The following is a 20775-nucleotide window of genomic DNA, read 5'->3' on the forward strand; positions in this document are numbered from 1 at the left end:
TTTTTAAGCTTAAAATCAAATATATGTCTTTATATACATTGTCAAAAGTAAGAAAGATGATAATCACTGAAAACAAACCTTTTTTTTTTTTTTTTTAAGACAAAGTCACCCTGGGTAGAGTGCCATGGTATCGTCATAGCTCACAGCAACCATGAGCTATTAAACTCTTGGGTTCAAGCGACCCTCCTGCCTCAGCCTCCCCAGTAGTTGGGACTACAGGAACCCAACACACCCAGCTAGTTTTTCTATTTTTAGTAGAGACATAGTCTTGCTCTTGCTCAGGCTGGTCTCCAACTCCTGAGGTCAAAGAATCCTCCCACCTCGGACTCCCAGAGTGCTGAGATTACAGGTGTGAGCCAATGAATAGCACAAACTACCATTTTTTAAATTAAGGGCCTCCTATACACCGAGCATTACATGCATATTGGTTTTGACACACTCCTGAAGGAAAGTTTGAAGGTGTTCAGATGTCAGATGTCAAAGGCAGGGTCTGCAGTGTGCTGGGAGTGCCACGAGATGGCGCACCGACCATGTGGGGGACGTGACCATTCCTCGCCCTCTCCCCATTTGAAATCTCTATTTCTTTGATACTAAGTCCTTATGATAACATTTAATAGGTTATTTTTGCAAGTAGCTATGAAATACAAGAATGCACATGGGTGAAGTACACATTTAAGCCAGAAGAAATTAAACTAAAATCGAGAGAGCTACTTAGTGACCAATATAAATGGGAAGGGGCAACAAGGAAGATGATTTGGGGACAAGCTGATTATGTACCTTGGCTGAAATTTAGAGTACAAAGAAAATACAAGAAGTACAAAACTGTCTCCCAGGGCCTGATTTCTGATGCTGGCAATGCTGGATGTTACTCAATAGGCACTGAATTCAAGATTTAAGAAGCAAGAAAATTATTTGGTCTTTGCTGTGTGTCTTAAAGATTATTTTAGCCAAAACAAAGACTATTTAGTAAGTTTTCATAGCAAAATAAATGTAAAGTAGGAACCAAGGAGAATGACACCAAAGCAGAAACAACAGAGATTGACACAATGTGGAGGTGAAGGTGTTGGATGTCTTGCAGTCAGAGCTAAAGAGCTGAGAAAAATGGGATTACATTAGAAACATTAACAAAAAAAGAAAACACAGGATGAGACTCAAATGTTGCGGGGAATATTGATAAATCCAATCTTAATATATCTGAGGACTGGGAAATTTAGGTCTAAAGCCAAATGGAGGAGTTAGAAATGGAGATAAAACTATGAGGAGCCATATGCAGAGTTGTTAAAGGAACCAGATGAAACAGCTGAAGAAGACAAGGAAAAGAAAACAGCAACAAGAAGAGATGTTTAAGAAATGCTCACATTTAGAAGTTGTTGGGGAAAATTCCAGACAAGGGTTGTCATAGACGGCAAATTAAAATTAATGTTATTCCATTTTAAAAGAGAAAAGACTGTTCAGATCTATTTAACAGTGTCAAATGCTGGAAAAGTGTTTAAAAAAACAGATAATTAGAAAAAAGAGCTGTTCTATTGTTGGACAAAGACCAGTGTGATTAGAATGATGAGAGTCAAAGCTGGATTCTAAAAAGTCTTTTTAAAAGTAAGTAATGAGGCCAGGCATGGAGGCTCACACCTATAATCCCAGCACTCTGGGAAGCTGAGGCAAGATGATCCTTTGAGTTTAGGAATTGGAGACCAACCTGAGCAAGAGTGAGACCCCACCCCATCTCTACTTAAAATAGAAAAACTAGCCAGGCATGGTGTCTGCTACCTGTAGTCACAGCTACTCAAGAGGCTGAGGAAGGAAGACTGCTTGAGCCCAGGAGTTTGAGGTTGCTTTGAGCTGTGATGATGCCAGGGCACTCTACTCAGGGTGACAGAGTGAGATCCTGTCTCCGTAAATAAATAAAAGTAAATAAAAGTGAGTGATGAGCAAGTAGGAGCAAGAAGTGAAATCTGTTAAACCAGGAATGCTATGAAAGAGTAATTAAGGAAAAAGCACAGTGCCTAGATTAACTAACCCCTTTTAGAATAGAAAAACTTATGTTTCAGGAGACAAGAACTGACTTAACAAGACACAGAAAGCAGGCAAAAAATAAAATAAAAACCAAGAACATCCACCACCCATAAATTAAAGGCTTAATGGCCTGTGGTGGCACAATTTTCTTAAATTCAATAAATGTTCAATCACTGTGTGTCAGGACTGCTAAGAGCTCTGGGGAATGTTCTTTCATGTCTACCAAGTACCCCCACATGTGATGTGGGGTAGTGGAGCCCACAACAAATAGAGCACAGGAGTCTCTGCTTTCAAGGACTTTAGGAACTACTTGAGTTCTATATGCACAGACAATAATTCCATTAAAGAAATAAGCATATGCAAGGGCATCCTGTTAGCACAAAGAAGTGAGTAAAAACAGAACTAAGAGTGAATAAATAACTTAGAAAAGAACATTTTGTATAAACTAGTGATGATCCCACACACTCATACGTACACATTCATGACTTAGAACTAAAACCCTGGATGATACAAAATTTTAACCCTAACCCCAGAAATTTGTTGATTTCTCTGAGTTTTCCCCTTAGAGTAGAAAAGAATATTCAGAGGTAGATCTAGGGGAAAAAAAGAAGTCTTGCCAAATTGTTAGCACTTGTAGGGAATAAGGGAGATTCATACCATTTCCCTTCCCCAGGCTTCACTGGATTTGTTGATTAAAAACAATAATTATAATGTGTGACTCCTTGAATATGAGAGTTTTCTGTATGTCCCTTATACATAAACACAATAGAAACATACCATCAATAGAATCTCAACTACTTCCTAGAAACAGCATTCTTTTTCTAAGTCACCAATAGCCTCACAGATCTCCCCAGCACAGCCATTATGGAATAGACATTTGAATATAGGCGCACCTCAGATACATTACACATTCTGTTCCAGACTATCACAAGAAGGCTGGTCATGTGAAATTCTTCCCTGGGGCACACAAAAGTCATCTTTACCTTCCACTATAGTGCACTAAGTGTGTAGTGGTGTTACAACTAAAGATCTCACATCTTTTACATTACCCTGGAGCTGAAAGACATTCTTCTTAGTAAAGCATCACAAGAATGGAAGCAAGTATCCAATGTACTCAATACTAATATGAAGCCAGTAGATGAACTAATATAGCCCACATAGCACAAAAAATTAGTTCAATTCAAATTGAGGGGTGTGAGAGAAGGAGGGGTGAGGGGAGGCGAGATGGGTGAGCTCCCACCTAATGGGCACAATGTAAGGGTGTATGGCACACCTCCTGGGTGCAGGACACAACTACCACAGGGACTGTATTTAACGAATGAAAACATTGTAACCTAATTCTTTGTACCCTCAAATTAACCTGAAGTTAAGTTGTATTTTAAGTGTATCTTAACTTAAAAATACTTTATTGCCAAAGAATGCTAACAATCTGAGCCTTTGACAAGTTATAATCATTTCTTTGGTGGAGGGTTCATGGCTGCTAACCAACCACAGTAGTGGTCGCTGAAGGCTGGAGTAGCTGTGGCAGTTTCTTAAAACAAAATCCAGTGAAGTTTGCTGCATCAGTTGACTCCTCTTTCATGAAGGATTTCTCTGCAGCATATGATGATGTCTGATGGCACTTCACTCTCAGAAGTTCTTTCAAAATCCTCTCAAACCCTGACAGTTCACCATTTATTAAATTTATATAACATTCTAAATCCTGTGTGGTCATATCAACAATGCTCACAGCATCTTCACCAAGAGGAGTTGCCATCCAAGAAGCCACTTTCCTTGCTTATCCATAAGAAGTAACTTCTCGCCTTTTCAAGTTTGATCATGAGATTGAGGCAATTCAATCATGTCTTCTGGCTCTACTTCTAAATTGAGTTCTTTTAATTTCTTTCTTTCTTTTCTTTTCTTTTCTTTTAATTTGAGACAGAGTCTCACTTTGTTGCCCTTGGTGGAGTGCCCTGGCATCATAGCTCACAGCAACCTCAAATTCTTGGGCTCAAGTGATTCTCTTGCCTTAGCCTCCTGAGTAGCCGGGAGTATAGGCGCCTACCACAAGGCCTGGCTAGTTTTTTTAGAGATGGAGGTCTTGCTCTTGCTCAGGCTGATTTCCAACCCATAGCTCAGGCAATCCACCTGCCTTGGCCTGCCAGAGTGTTACAAATAACAATTCTCTAAAATATCATAAGGATAAATTAAAATAGACACAGTTTTGAACTTCTGGTTCCTTTGTGATGCACAGAATTTAAAATAGTAAGCCTTTGATACTTCTTGATGTGATGATGCTATCATAGGATATCATATTTAAAAACATACTGACTCTCCGGGAGGCCAAGGCGGGTGAATTGCCCAAGCTCATGTGTTTGAGATCCACCTGAATGAGAGTGAGACCCTCTCTCTGAAACTAGCCAGGTATTGTGATGGGCACCTGTAGTCCCCGCTACTTGGGAGGCTGAGGCAAGAGGATCTCTTGAGCCCAAGAATTTGAGGCTACTGTGAGTTATGATGCCATGGGCACTCTACCGAGGGTGACAAAGTGAGACTCTGTCTCAAAATAAACAAATAAACAAACAAAAAACAAAATTAAAACATACTGACTTAAGTACAATTTTATTATAATAGTTCTCACAACAATATAATAAGACTCCTATAAATTTGGAACTTTTCTTGAGTCATCACTAATTTTGCTATGTAATTTGACTATACATAGAAACCTGAGAGGAACAAGAAGGCTTTATATATATGGCACATTATAAAACAATAATTTATAGCAACATCTAGATTTCTGCATCAGTTTTTGTTATACTGTGTGAATCCCAGTATTAGGATTAGGGTTAGGGTTAAGGCTAAGGCCATGTCCATTATCATGCTCATGACCTTCCCTTGAGCACTTCCATGGATGTGTTACAAGGACAGGCATTTTATAACAGTTTGCCTTGAAGAGAAGTACTAAAAGGTATAATTTTATCCTCTGATGTTTAAACTACCCTGTCATGTTGGAATTTTAATTTTGTAGCATCATCAATATCTTTCATAATAACGCTCTGCAAATACTTTCAGAAATCAGAATCTGAAGAGGATTTTCTTGCTAACAGCCTGTAGCTCTTTCTTCTCTACGATTAGCTGAGGGTTTGATTGTTGTAGATGGGCAGTGACAGTGAAATACTGGGCATCAAAAATCCTGAGACCAGTCCAAGGATTATCATAATGCCTTCCTAGTCTCTGCTGAAAACATTACTCAACCTTTAGATATTGCCAAAATGACTGGACTCCTGGTGTCCATTTGTTTATGCTTTGGGACCTATTCAATGAATTTATTTTCACACTCAACTCAATTTGAGCAGATGTGGACTTGTAACATTCTGGGAGACAGACATATTATGTTTTCCCACAACCCAAAGTTTATTCTAAAGAAGTAGTTAGCCAGAGCCCTACTGTAGGCCAGAAAGCCATCCAATCATAATGCCTTTCCTCCTTAAATAAGGGCTCAGAGTTGGGTCTTTTTTTGATTTTAGTTGAAAATTCTCACAAGAATTTTAAACACTATATGTGCAATCTTGTGAAGTTTTGAGCATTGTGAATAAAGTGATTATCATGATTGTCATTTAAGAAGAGCAGTTAGGAGTCACAAATTACATTTTCACAGTTATCCCAAGAGAAAGAGGGGAAGAGTATAATATACGAAAGAGTCTTAGGTCTTCAAATAGAAATTTAACCAGAGCACTTGTAAGGTAATGTTTATGGGTCAGTTATACCAGAAGATTTTAGAGAAAATGTAATTGGCAAGAAGACACTTAGATTAGCAGACCTGGCATTTAAATAAAACCACATGTAATAGCTTGGTTTATGGTAAGGATATTCAAATTAAATGCACAAATTATAAATGAAAATGTTTTAGTTAAATACATTTTGACATAGCAGTTGTTCCTTGTCAGGTCAATGAAATTTACTCGAGCAATTTTTCTCCTAGCAATAGCTGAGATGTGCCAAGAGGGAACATTTTCCTCTTTTTTTTTTTAATTCCAGCTGCTGATTAAGAACATAAACATCTGCAAACTGGGTCAAACCAGAAATCTCTCTCTCTAAAAGCATGAATCTGTGATTGGTTAGTAAATCTCTAAACTCATTTTGAACTGAAATATATTCTTTTTAATTTCAGGTTCACGTGAGGGTTCAAACAACTAGGTTACAATGTTTACATTTGTTAGCTAGAGTTGTAGTCACCCCATCCCCAGGTACAGTTGTGCCCTGTACCCTAACATGTGTCCATTAGGTTGGAGCTCACTAATCCCTCCCACCCCTCCCCTCTTCCCACTCCCTTCCTCCTCCCCCAACTTGAATTGAATAGAGTTTCTCTCTTGTGTGGGCAAGTATTAGTCTGTCTACCGGCTTCATATTAGTATTGAGTACACTGGATACTTGCTTTTCCATTCTTGCTACACTTTACTAAGAAGAATGTATTTCAACTCCATCCAGGTTAATACATCTCCATCATTCTATGACTGAATAGTACTCAATGGTATACATGTACCACAGTTTATTAATGCGTTCCTCGGTTGGTGGGCACTTTGGTTGTTTCCACATCTTTTGTATAGTATAAAGTATTGGTATAAATACTATATACTATATATACTATATACCCATGGTATAAAGTATTATACCATTATACCATAACTTCTTTTTCTCTTCTGTAGTCTTTTAAGCCACTCTAAAGTACCAAAGATTATTTGATTTTAAAAACTGATAATAGAATAAATTTGAATGATGTTTTAAAAATGAGATATTTGTACTTAAAATATGTGAATAGTAGAAAGTGAAAAGTAAACAAACAGTAATGAATGCATTTTCCTGAAACTGCAGCCCTCTTCACTCCGCTCCAGTAAAGCGTCACAGGAATGGCAAGGCAGGCATCCAATGGTTTTGCTTCACTGCTGTTTTCGTTTACTTTCATACACACACAGATATAGATGTCTGCATATATGCATGTATGTGTGTATATATACACATGTATGGGTTAAAACATATTTCAAACAAAAATACAGAAAATTAAAAATCATTTTTGTATCAAGCTCATACTGACATTGCCATTTTACGTGAGACTTAAGGCTTTTTTATAATGTGACGGATTTAAAATTGTGTTTCCTTTACACACCTTCCTTAGATGGAGCCGTCTTTCTTCTGCCTACTTAGTAACCATTACTGTTTCTTCTAGAAATTGCCTGTTTAAACCTATGCCCGTTTTTATGTGGGATTATCTTTTTATTTTTATTTATATGGTGTTTTATATATGTTATTGACATTTTGGCCTTATTACGTCTTTCAAACTGCAGATGATTATAACCTTATACAATTAAATTCACATTGTCTCAGTAAATTACACCTTATAGATATCATAACCTAAAATTCTCCTTCATAGATCTTATAGGTTAAGTCATTTTCTACCCACTGGCAATTTCAGTTTAAGTTGAAAGATTCCTGACTAATTTGAGAAAAGATGAGGAGAAGAAATGTAATAGAGTGGAATCAAAATGAAAATTCTGAATTAACCCACTAACTACCTACACCAAGTAAAGAATGTCTGTGCATGTCCCTTAAAGTTTCTACATGGCATATTGTCTTTTTTATGCATCTACTTCATTTTCTCCCCTTATTTTAGTGAGTGTTCCATATGAACGGATTTCAATAGACTTTTGAGACGTGGAATCAGGCAATGTATAGCTCAGCCAATTGAGATGAGATGACACTATGTGGCCCTCTCATCCCATGTGACTGCCCATTTCTATTCTGTTTCACCTAGTTGGATATACAATGAATGACCTCATTTTTGAATGGCAAGATGAGGCTCCTGTACAAGTGGCAGAAGGACTTACTTTGCCCCAGTTTCTATTAAAAGAAGAAAAAGATTTACGCTACTGCACTAAGCATTACAACACAGGTAGGGGTTGGGTAGTCTTCTTTGCACTTACGATTTTGGTTTTATGGTATCTGGATGCTTCTCAGTCATGATGCTAGAATCACTCTTTTACTTATTCGTGGCTCACTGTCTTTCTCTGATGCATGAAATCATGGGATGTCATTTGAGAGTTACGGACTGACTCACTGCATACTGTTGAATAATCAGTTTGTATGGGATCAAAGAAATTCCTGGTGTCCAATTATATTAAGAAATTCCTGGTGTCCAATTATATTCAAACTTTTTTGTTGTTAAATTGTGTGTGTGCATATATATATATATATATATATTCCTCGTGGGAAATTAACACTATATCTAATAAAATTAAAGAAAAACAAATTTTTATATTAAAAAGGGCTTCAGGCTGGGTGCAGTGGCTCACATCTGTAATCCCAGCACTCTGGGAGGCCAAAGCAGGTGGATCCCTGAAGGTGAGGAGTTCAAGACCAGCATGAGCAAGAGTGCTGAAAACAGAACATCTAACTGGGCATGGTGGTAGGCTCCTGTAATCCCAGCTACTGGGGAGGCTGAGGCAGGAGGATTGCTTGAGCCCAGGAGTTTGAGGTTGCTGTGAGCTATGATGATACCATGGCACTCTAGCATGGGTGACAGAATGAGACTCTATCTCAACAATAAAATAAGATAAAATAAAATAAACAAAAATAAAAATAGACTTCATTCGCCTAAATGTTCCCTTTGGCATACTGTCACACATTTCAAGGTATTTTTCTCTTTACTACCTGCCACTCTCACTGTCACAGAAGCCTTTTTGCATTTCAGATAAATATTAGATGTCTTTATTAACAAGGACTGAGAGACTTGTGTGATATTTATACAGGCACAGAGTCTGTTCACCTCTCTTATCTGACATAAGCTGTTCCTATAAAACCTATTCTAACTGCATAATCTATGAATTCTATTAAACTGCCCACGAGTGAGGCACACCTCGCTGTAGTGAGTACACATACCATCTGCCTCCAACATTGCTGCTGCTCTGACCATTTCATTACAGTAACTGATTCATCCTGGGCTTGGCATTTTCAGGAACTGTGGTCTGGCTTTTCTCTATACAGAGCACCTCGTCTCACTTATCACAATGTCTCCTCCTCCTCCTCCCCCTCCCCCTCCTTCTTCTTCTTCTTCTTCTTTTTTTTTTGGAGACAGAGTTTCACTCTTCTGCCCTGGGTGGAGTGCCCTGGCATCATCATAGCTCACAGCAACCTGAGACTCATGGGCTTAAGTGATCCTCCTGCCTCAGCCTCCCAAGTAGTTTAGTATCTGATCAAAAGGTCACTGCCTTTTTTTTTTTAACTCAGAGACTAAACTATTATCTAACTTATTAGGGAGTTCAAGGTTAACATCTCAACACAAAGGCAATTCACCATCAGTGTCCTAGTTCAGCACGCTAAGGGTGTTTGTATTAATAAATTCCTTTCAGAGAAACGCTAAAAAGTCCCTAGAGTAGGGTCAGGGAGGTGCATTCATTCCTACAGTTGCCACAACAGACTGCCACAAGCAAGGAGGCTTAAACAACAGACATTTACACTTTCACAGTTCTGAAGGCAGAAGTCCAAGATGGAGGTGTTGGCAAGGCAGGCTTCCTCTCAGGCTTTGGGCAGGGTGCTCCCTGCCTCCTCCTCGCTGTCTTCTCTGGTGGTCCTAGTGTCCCTGAGCTCAAAGGTTTGTTACTCCAGGCTCTGCCTGCACTGTCCTGTGGCATTCTTCTTCTCTGTGCCCAAATCTTCTTCTTATAAGGACATCAGCAACATTGGACTCAGGGCCAACCTCAATCCAGTAGAACCTCATTTTAACTTGATTAATCTGCAAACACCTTATTCCCAAAGAAAGTCACAGTCACAGATTCTGGGTAGGCAGTGGGTGTGGATGGTAGGGAGATACTGTTCCTACCATTGCAAACATCACCTCAGGATGAATATTTTCTCATAAGAGTGTCTTGAGATGCTTCCTTAGCCTAAAGGAAATTTGCACACTTCACTGAGTCAGTGTTTTCAGACACTTCAGGATTCTTAGGTCTTCTGTACGGATTTGATAAACTGACAAAAGGTTCGTGTGTGTTTGCACATATGTTTCTGATTGCTACACATGTAAGAGTGCAACCCAACTTTCCCAGAGCTTAGGAACTTGTGTTGAGACTTAAGCCCTAGAATCACATCCCATCTTCACCCAGAGCTAGTCCTCTTGTGTTGTGCCCACTTGTATCCCAAGTCACACTAATAAAAGCTTTGTACCAAACCCTACCTTGAAAGATAGTAGTGACTTTCCTGGTGAGCAAACACGCTCTTTAACCTCTTCCTTTCATGATGAGTCAGAGAATATTACCGCTCTGACCTCATCTTTCTCAAAATGATGAGGATCAGGAGACACTAAGGTCATGAACTGGGTGACTTAGAATATGTTTTTACAGGACAGATAACCTGGAGTAGTGGAGTAGCAGAGCAGGGAGTGAAATGAGGTGGGAAGCAGAAACACTGACTTGATGTTCAATTAAGCTTTAATTTACATCTGTACTTACTTACCATAATATAGGTAAACAACAGAGACACAAAGTCATAAATATATAGTACAAATGTATCTCATTTGAGTATTATGTTTAAAGTTGGTAATGAGAGATAACGTACCGTTCCCTATCATTTGCTTTATTTTTTAAGGAATGATTTCCCCTCAATTGTATTTGCCCCTCAACACTTTAAGACCTATGCCTCTAAATTCATACCTAAAAGCATCAGGAACAGTCAATGAGTAAAAACTATCTTATATAATAAATTTTCTCCTGTCTATCTCAAAAGCAGCTGTTAAAATCAACACAAGCAATCAAGTTAAAATCAAGTAGAAAGGCACGCAGAGTATCTTTGCACACTTTGACGAGTGTGCCGTGCTACTCAAGTGGGAAGGAGTAGCTGACCCCACTGATCCACACTGATCCCACTTCCTGCAAGAGCACACTCAGCACACTCACTCGTTACATGGCCACTAGATGCTAATCGAGAAAAATATTTTCCAGGAATCAATTCAAGCATGTTATTTAAGGTCTCTTTTCATTGCAAGGAAATGTTTTATAGCAAAATAAATTACAAAAATGAAATTGTGATATTTGATGCCATAAAAAAAATCCTAAATTTTACTACTGGCTGGATTTGTTTTATAACCAATTAGGAAAGTTTACCTGTATAGAAGTGCGATTCCATCTTGAACGACAAATGGGATACTATCTGATCCAGATGTACATCCCCAGTCTCCTGATTGTCATTCTATCCTGGGTTTCCTTCTGGATCAACATGGATGCAGCTCCGGCCCGGGTGGCTTTGGGAATAACCACTGTACTCACCATGACCACACAGAGCTCGGGGTCACGAGCTTCCTTACCAAAGGTGAGTGCTCTGCAGCCAGGAACACTAATTATGTCCTGATTAATTGTTTTGGCAGGTATTTTCCTCTGCTTTCATAGACAATTTTAGAAAGACAAAATTAATGGAGTAAATCATGCAATAAAAGCAAAATATGTTTTTACAGGTACAGTCTACTTCATGAGGCTACTTTGTCCCCTTTGTCACAGGTGAAATCAGGGTTGGGAATTACAGTTTGAGAAAAAATATCCAATAAGAATGAATGTAGACGGCTAAACGGTTCTTACTCAGGGTAATGTATAATGTCACAGGGACCCTTGTAAATTGTTGTGCCAATTAAATGTTGGAAGTGATAAAAAAAAAAAAGTTGAGCGCACTAAATAGACACACACGTTTACACATGTAAAGAGATCATTTTCAGCTTTTGCCAGATCTTTTTCAATAGCTTTTGTTATTCATTACCATTTTTAAAGTAACAGTAACTCAAGCAGGAAACGAAGAAGAAGAGAAATGAAGGAAAAAATTTGATAAATCAGAGGTAATCTGCTATCCACATTTTGTGTTCTGATCCTCAATTATTTAAATATCAGCACTGCTCTTATACACCATGGAATTCTTGGTACCTATAGACTTTTAAATGTTTAGAAAAATGTCAAACATTTTTTAAAGTTGAATCCACAAGGTAATTTTAAATAGTGTTAAAGTAGTCTATTGTATGGGTAAGCCATAATTTACTCACTCATTCTTAAGACCAACACTATAATGAATACTTACATAATAAATATTACACATATGAATATGTATTGTGTGTATGGTCCGTATATCACATACACCATTATGCATGTTTCTATAAACACCTCCTGTATATGAGCATGTATATGGATACAGACACACACACATTACACACACACATAGTTTTATACTTATTTCACATTGTTTTCTTAGTATATATTCTTAGAACCATCATTGCTACACTGATAGCTCTATGCATTGATACCTATTGCCAAATTTGCCTCCAGAAAAACACTGCAGCAATTACACTTGGACAAGTATTATATCCCCTGGTGCTGTGCCCTGAGTTAAATAGGGTATTTATTATTTCTATGTGCTCTTCCCCCAACCCCACTGGCTTTAAAGTATCCTTAGGACAGTAGGAAGAATGCTTATTGACTTCCACAATTGTAGTCCCTGCTGAGCCGCCAAAGTTAGAATAAAACTGTTCCCTCTGTGAGATTTGTAAAGGATTCAATATTTCTTTTCATAAAATATTCGAAATATGAAGCTCCTCTCAACTATTTGGATGCATAGAAATATAAAATTTTTTTCTTCACTTGTAATGACTTCTAAGAAAATTCTATCAATTTAAATTCAATAATCCTTTTTTGGAAGCTTTAGTATTATTTTCATTGAAATGATGAATTTCATCAATAAAATTGGCTGAGTGCAGTGGCTCACACCTGTAATCCCAGTACTCTGGAAGGCCAAGACAAGCGGGTCCTTTGAGTTCAGGAGTTTGAGGCCAGCCCAAGCAAGATCAAGACACTGTCTCTACTAAAAATAGAAAAACTAGCTGGGCATAGTGGTGGTCACCTGTAGTTCCAACTACTTGGGAGGCTGAGACAGGAGGATTGCTTAAGCCCAAGAGTTTGAGGTTGTTGTAAGCTATGACACCACAGCACTCTACCCAAGGTGACAGAATGAGACTCTGTCTCAAAAATAAATAAATAAATAAATAATCATATTAACTTTTCTTGGGCATTTGATGTTGTTTTCTAGCCAAGCCACTGGGGCAAGTTGAGAGGCATGTTCACTGTTCTTATAACATGTCTTTAAGGTTAAAATATTTCAAAGTAGGTAGCAATAATTATATATTACTCATTTGTAAATGCATTAAAAGAAAACTACCTTAAGAGACAATATATTAAATTATAAAATGGGGCAGCACCTATGATTCAAGGAGTAGGGCACTGGCCCCATACACCAGGGGTGGCGGGTGCAAGCCCAGCCCCAGCCAAAACTGCAAAATTAATTAATGAATTAATTAAAATAAAATAAAATGGTAAAATTAAAAAATATTTTGTAACGTAAAAAAATTTTAATGAAAATATGGTATTAAAATGCCAACAGGGTTGTCTACATTTCAATATTGCTTCCTGGTTTTCAAGCCTTATATTGTTCTGAAGGTGAAATAGATTTCATCTTACTTTTCCTTTCATCAAATGGTTTGGCTACTAATTGATGTGAAAAATTTTTTTAACAAAATGCACACAAGTTTTAAAGTATGATTAATGCACAACAATTGCAAAAATTCTTGAGAAAAAATTCTTATTAGGAAAAAATTATTGCCATTCCTTTATTTTTTCCAATTTATAGATAAAGAATATAGATCAGAACCAGAAAAATTCAGTTTTGTTCTCAAAGGAAGTAAGGAAATAAATCAACCTGCTGGTTTTCTCTGTCTTGGCTAGGTTTCGTATGTCAAAGCTATTGACATCTGGATGGCGGTGTGCCTCCTTTTCGTGTTTTCAGCCCTTTTGGAGTATGCAGCTGTAAATTTTGTATCAAGGCAACACAAAGAACTTCTAAGATTTCGGCGAAAGAAAAAGAGTAAGGTGAGTGATTAATGTGTTGGGTTTGGTGGAATTCAATTTTCACTATAAAGCGAATTCATCATATTTCATAGAGATGCAGAGCAAAGAAATTTGGGACTAGAGATGAAAAGATACATTCCTTTCACTGTGTCCAACTGAAACTCACAATGCCAGAAATAGCTTCAGGGAGAAAAGGACTACACAGAGCAATACTTTTAACAGCATCTGGTGACACCAGACCTCTATCAACTTCTTTCTAATGTACTTCCTGGAATAACGCTTGTCTTTTGTTTCCATGAACCAAGTGTATCATTTCTTACTTGTAATGTTACAGTGTTGCTAATGGTTTTACTAGAATTAAGTCATCAGATGCAATTATCCAAGTAGTTTCTTTTTCTGAGCTAACCCCTTTAGTGACTTCCATCAAATATTGCTTTTTTATGAATACCATAGTGAAAAGTTCATACAAAACCACACGATCTCTTTTTTTATGCGAATTTTCTCCTTTTTAAGACAGTGCTTATGAAGCCCTCTGGGAAATACAAAAGTACTATTGTTGCCTTGGTATCATCTGATAAAAGATGAAACCAGCATAAAATGTATTTAGAAACAATATTAGGAGATATCTAATAATGTTATAAGGGATCTCCTAACTGAATGTGGGTACCCTGAATGGGGCTACTCCCTTCTGTTCAGACTGTAAAGGTCTCACCCTTTATATGTTCATGGAAATGAGAGTTTCTACTGACAGCAAATCTCTGAGTTTAGTTCTTCTGATGTGACTCTGCCAACTGATATTTTTAAAGCAATGGTCTTTCAAAGCAATAGAAAGAGTAATGTCAAAGTAATAAATTATGTATAATTGTGGCCAGGATTCAATAGACTGGGACATTAAAGTCAAAGGTAAGTCTTCATGGCAAGAATCTTGCTCATATAAAATACACATTTGGGGAAGTTTTAATTTTTTAAAGGCTTCCTTGTGATTTCTAAATTATAAATTATAATTCAATTTATAAATGTATTAAACTTCGTTTAAAGCTCTGAGCGTCGATGACTCACTGAGTCCACTTTGCATCAATCACATGCTAATACAGTACCTTACTCACTCCATCCTTTCCAACTGGCCTTCTAAGATCATCGCTATCCCAGTAAACACCCGATTAACCACAGCATGGAAAGAACAGCACCTGGGGACACTGAATAATAGAGTGAACAGAAAATGATGCTAGTGCTGGCATTTGATTAAATCTTTATGGGAAAAAAATTATGTTTTATTTGCATATTGAAACACATGGTGATGGAGAAATTAACTTCAACTTCCTCCACCTCCCCTAGTCTGTTGGTCTATTTGCATCCTCTCTTTCTCCCTCGTCCTCTCTCCTCTCTCCCACTCTTTTGCTTACTTGCTTCCTTCCACTTTCTCTCATGGTACCTGGCACTGGCTGAAACACCATTAACGGGCCAAAAGCCGTGCCACAGGTACAAAGCCCTTGTCTTTCTCTCCTGTTAGTGACTGAGAAAGACCATTTGCCCTCTAGTGTCATTAACTAGACGTAAAGCAGTACTCGCTTTCCCTATCATTATGATTTCCTTTTTCATTTGTATTTTCCATTTCTTTACCTTCGTTCTCCTCTTACCAGTTTAGAATATATCTGCTATGAGCCACAGATTCTATGTGCATGGTATGCCAGGGAGAGTTCCCACATCGTCCACATTCCTCACACGTCACACAGTCACAGTATCCAATGGAAACATTTAGACAATTGTGGCCCCTCCTTTAAAAAATGTATTCTTACCAAAGTGTCTGTTTACTCAGTCTTACCACAGGTTTGAAAGTAAGATTTAAAAAAAAAAATACGTGATGCCCCTTGCCCTTTAGCTCAGAGGAAGATGAAAAGATTAATTTTTCCAGTGACTGACACTTTGGGAAAATGTAAAAATGCAAAAATTGTCAGATCTTTTTATTTTTTAGTCACTACTTCATATATTTAGGGAGCGAATGTGGTTAAACATAAATAAGACAACACGGGAAAAAAAACTAGTTTTTAAAAGTTGTATTCATACTTTGGGGTAGCTACTTTGCAACTGTGAGAATCTAGTGAATCGACACATACATATGTTCGAATTCTGTAGGTGATTAGAAACCAGTGCATAATTATATGTAATCATATGTGACTTGACTCTCTCACTTCTCAGTCCCTCCTGGTCCCACTTTCCTTCCCACAGATGGAAGCTTTGGCATTGGAGAAGTTTTGCCGTTTTTCAGACATGGTAAATTGACTTTCTTAGCTCTAATAGAGGAATGTAGCCATCCGTAAAAAGCAGACAGCATATTCTGCACCACTGAGGCAGTGTGTGGTGGGGAAACACAGGCCCTCTCATATTTAAAGGCCAGCAAACCACACCTTCCCTTAGCTAAGAAGGGTATTCTCTTTTCCTAAACTTCACTCCATAAAAGGATATTTAAATATTGTCCTTCATTTTGCTGAGAGCTGTTTGATTGGTTAAAATAATTTTAATTATATACGAAAGAGAAATATCAAATACATCTTGTAACAATCTTCACAGAAACAGCAATCTGGGGTAAAGTGTGTTTACAAGAAGCTGCCCAGATGATTCTACTAGACACCTCAGTGGAGAGCCCTGCAGGGGACAGAATGTTAAACGAACACTGCAGTAACCTCAGCTTCATCGCAGATTACCAAGACCCAGTTTGATTTTAAAGTTCACTTTAAAATAAGTTGTGCATATTATTTCCCAGCATCTTGTTTCTTCGTTTTTTTTCAATATCTCTGGAAAATAATTTAAAATGATCTATTATACTCTTTTATTTTATTTAACTGTAAATTTTTAATTGTATGGAATCTGAATAATCAGATGTAGTGGTACAATATATATATATATACACATATACATAATATAAATTATTATATACTATATATTACATATTATATATAGTATATATAACATATGTATATACACAGATAGAATATATATGGATAAGACTATATAGTCTACAGTCTATATAATCTCTTTTTGGACAATCAACATAATATCATCTCCAGTAACTGAACAGTTAATATTTACAGAAACTGTAGATTGAAAGTTATATATTGAAGTAAGTATTGCTTTACAAAGAACTCTAATGAAAAATCAGGCTTACCTCCCAGACAATCCTTATTTTTATAAAAGAAACAATGAGGCAATGCAAGTACGTGTGTATTCACTAGCAAGTGTGTGCATCCCATTTATTTTTTAAATATTGTAAGCATTGGCAAATGTGGGGCTTGCTTACTTTGCCTTTTTGAGAATGATTTCTCTCAACTGTGAACCCTCTGGGATGACTAAACTCACCATTTTTCCAAACTTACATGTTTTGCTTAGAAACAGCCTGAGCGTTCTAAATCCTTAAATAAACATAATGAAAAGGAGTCTAAATGTTGATGCTGTGCTCTTTATGCTTCTGAATACTGGTTCAAGTGAATTTTCTTCCCTGCTCTAATTAGGCAGAACAGGCAATGTAAATAAAATAGTCTCATCATATCAAGTTGGTCACCACAGGGAACCCCTTCCATTAATGCAAATATTATTCCTAGGGAAGTTTTAACTAGGTTTGGCTTGGGCATTGTTTATGATCTTTTGAACTTTACTTTTTCCTCTCTTAAGGGACCAGAGAATCCTGGGTATATTGTGAATGAATCCAAGTTGGCTCTTATGTCCCCACTTCCCTACCCCACACTGTCATGCCCGCTTGAGCCGATTACCCAAGGCACCATGTCTTGGATGCTCTCTCCAGTGCTCTGTGTGTGTGTGTGTGTGTACCTGATATGAGTGTACTGTGGCTTGAAGTTGCTATTCTTACATTTACTATTACTTTAGTCCTGGAAGCTTATAAAGACACCTCAAGATATTTTTGAAGTTGGGTATGGAGTGATACAGATGAAGTGGGATTGCTTTAATGCATTTCATGTGGCTTCTTTCACCTTGCAACATAATGATATGATAGTTTTCTGAGGAAAAAAACTTGTTCCCATAATATTCTAGTGCCTCTGTCTTCCTACTTCTTATCATTTATTATTATTTATACATGCAAATGAAGGAGCAATGGACCATTTGTTCTAAATTTAAGAAATCATGACCTAGTTTTGCTAGGCACAATTGTTATCTTTTTTTAACAAAGATATTGACTGCATTTTGACTGTACACAAACTTGTAATTATTTTTTATTGAAGTATTTAGATGCTGTCTTACTTTAAAAATAAGATAACTTTTAACAATAACAAATAATCTATTTTTCTGGTCTATGAATTTTGTCAGCTCTATAGTCTTAGGATAAATACAAATATACATGCACACTATTTTGGTTGAAGAGATGAGTCTCCATGGTTGAAAATGATATGACATCCATATATATACTAAATTATGTAATAATCTTTCCATGCCATCAGTTTATGCTATATTCTACAGCTAAGATATTCTTTAAAAAGATAAAATATTTCCTACAAATTCCTTTCATATGTTATCTGAGAAAAAGTAGTTTCCCAACAATTTAAATTCTAACAAAATTCTATTTACATGATACCAATAGGGTTTAAAATTTTATCTTCCAAGCAAAACAAAAGGTTCTAAGATTTTGATTATTTCCTGCGAATAAATATTCAGAGTTTATGTTTAAACATAACTATTTCTTAGAGCTATGTACTCTCTGAAAATCTAGTCAGGACTGTAATATCCAGTGAAGTAATATAATCCGTAAACTAAATTCACGTGAATTAACTCAGACTTCCCTCTAAGTTAATTAAAATAGACATGCAGCTTTCCTCATACGTTGTCTATTGTAATATCTCTTCTCACTTCATAATTCTGACTCAGCACCAAAAGAATCTAACATATGTTAGAAATAGAGATTTTTAAATGAATTGTTCCACTGATTTCTCATCTATCTCCTAAAATATTTGTATTGCATTTTCATAATATTTCATCTAAAAGTCTTCTTTTTAAACTTACATTTTGCCATTTATTAATCTCCAAACCATTTCTGAATCTAAGTTCAATATGCCAAGGATAAACTTGGCTAACTGATAGCTAGCTCACATGGCATCTTTAATAAATGCAAAGTTCTCCTGGAGTTAGAATTTCAAAAATTGACTTGTTAATGTAAAATGCATCAAGTATTTTTTAACCTCACCTCTAACTGCATTATTTTAAGCCATTCATTTTTATGTAATACAGAAATGTATAGAGATGTATGAAAATGAGTATTTTATTTTATTTTAGTTTTTTATTTTAGTTTTATTTTATTTTGAGACACAGTTTCACTATGTTGCCCTGGGTAGAGTGCAGTCACATCACAGCTCACAGCAACCTCAAACTCTTGGGCTTAAGTGATTCTCCCGCCTCAGCCTTCTAAGTAGCTGACCACAGGCAACTGCCACAACGCCCAGCTATTTTTTGTTGTTGCCGCAGTTATCATTGTTGTTTAGCTGGCCTGGGCTGGGTTTGAACCCTCCAGCCTGGGTGTATGTGGCTGGCACCATAACCACTATACTATGGGCACCAAGCCAAAAATGAATATTTTATTTTAGATGGATATTGTAGAAAAAAAGTTTTTTAATCACATCTTTTAGCTCAGATTTTTTCAAAGGATGATGATTTTTCCCAACAAAATAAAGTCATTATTACATTAATTTGCAGTTTTAAAAATCTACGCACATCAAAACTGCGTAAGTAGGAATTAAGAATTATTCGGTTTTCCTTCTCTCACTTTCCCGCCTGGTAATAAAGTCATAGAAAGTGATTTAAGCAAAAATATTTTTGCAATAATCTATTTAACACTTTATTAGTATGTAGTATAAAGAACACCCCCCCAGGTAACTACTAGGGGAGAAACTTTAGGAGTAATGTACGTAACACCACTGTGTCTTACCGCAGTTCACATAATCAACACTTGTGCTGTCACAAATGCTTCATGTTCTGTTCACACGTACGGCAGCCTTCCTGCCTTCATCACTCTTACACCCAAGTAAGTTTTAGTTTTTAATTTTTTTGGTCATTTTTGAGGACTAAGAATAGGATTGGGAACTAATCCTTATTGCACATGTATATTAATATATTTTTCTAGTTCAGATATGAATTTTATACAAAATAGTCTTTGGCATCACTCTCTAAATAAAATGAAAAGGTGTTTAGATAAAGTTCCACAATGCAGTATGGGATGCAGTATAATTACTGAGATGTTTTCTCTGTTTTAAATTTAGTGAAAAAGGGTCTTCCTGTAAAATGAATTGCATAGTAACCAAATGGCTTTATCCATTCTCCATTTGCTTGAAGCATAGTCTTAATAATTGACTTACGGATAAATTAAGCTCTCTCTTTAATTTCATGTTTTAAATTAGTCATCTTTTCATCCTGTGGATAGGCATTCTATTTAATCTTCATTATTGCCTATATTTTGAGTTGTAAAGTGCTTTAATTTTATAACCCTTCTATATTGGCTAACACACAGTATTTCTAAATCAAAAATTTTAGGGTTTTGTTTCCTTAACTCCTAGCTTTCCTGATAGGCAGTCCATTCGAATTTAAGCTGAAGCTGTTTCCTGAAAACAGAATTATCTTAAAGAAATATTTGAGTGCTAATTAGAATAAAGAACATCACTATGTGTCCAAGCATACACAAACCCAGGACAATTCATGACTAGGTCATTCAAAGCAGAAAAATCAGTAGTATAGCAAGTTAGTGCATTTTCTAATTTAGTGAGCAAAAAACAATGATGAGCTTCTAATTTAGTAAGCAAAAAATAATGATGAGCTTTATCTATGCTAACAATTATTATTCAGGTTGAGCCTTTCAAAAAAAAAAAAA

General features: G+C 36.6%; 1 protein-coding gene across 1 annotated transcript in view; it reads left to right on the forward strand.

Moving 5' to 3' along the window:
- The window catches only part of GLRA3 (glycine receptor alpha 3), a 77665-nt gene that overhangs the window by 49271 nt on the left and 7619 nt on the right, over positions 1 to 20775 (forward strand). Inside the window, exons 5-8 of the mRNA XM_012806962.2 lie at positions 7802 to 7939; positions 11132 to 11346; positions 13791 to 13934; positions 16140 to 16184. Coding sequence (XP_012662416.1) covers positions 7802 to 7939; positions 11132 to 11346; positions 13791 to 13934; positions 16140 to 16184 — 542 coding nt within the window. The remainder of the gene's footprint in view (positions 1 to 7801; positions 7940 to 11131; positions 11347 to 13790; positions 13935 to 16139; positions 16185 to 20775) is intronic.

Source organism: Otolemur garnettii, unplaced genomic scaffold (assembly GCF_000181295.1).
Source record: "Otolemur garnettii isolate 467f Iridium unplaced genomic scaffold, OtoGar3 scaffold00061, whole genome shotgun sequence".
Lineage (NCBI taxonomy): Eukaryota > Metazoa > Chordata > Mammalia > Primates > Galagidae > Otolemur > Otolemur garnettii.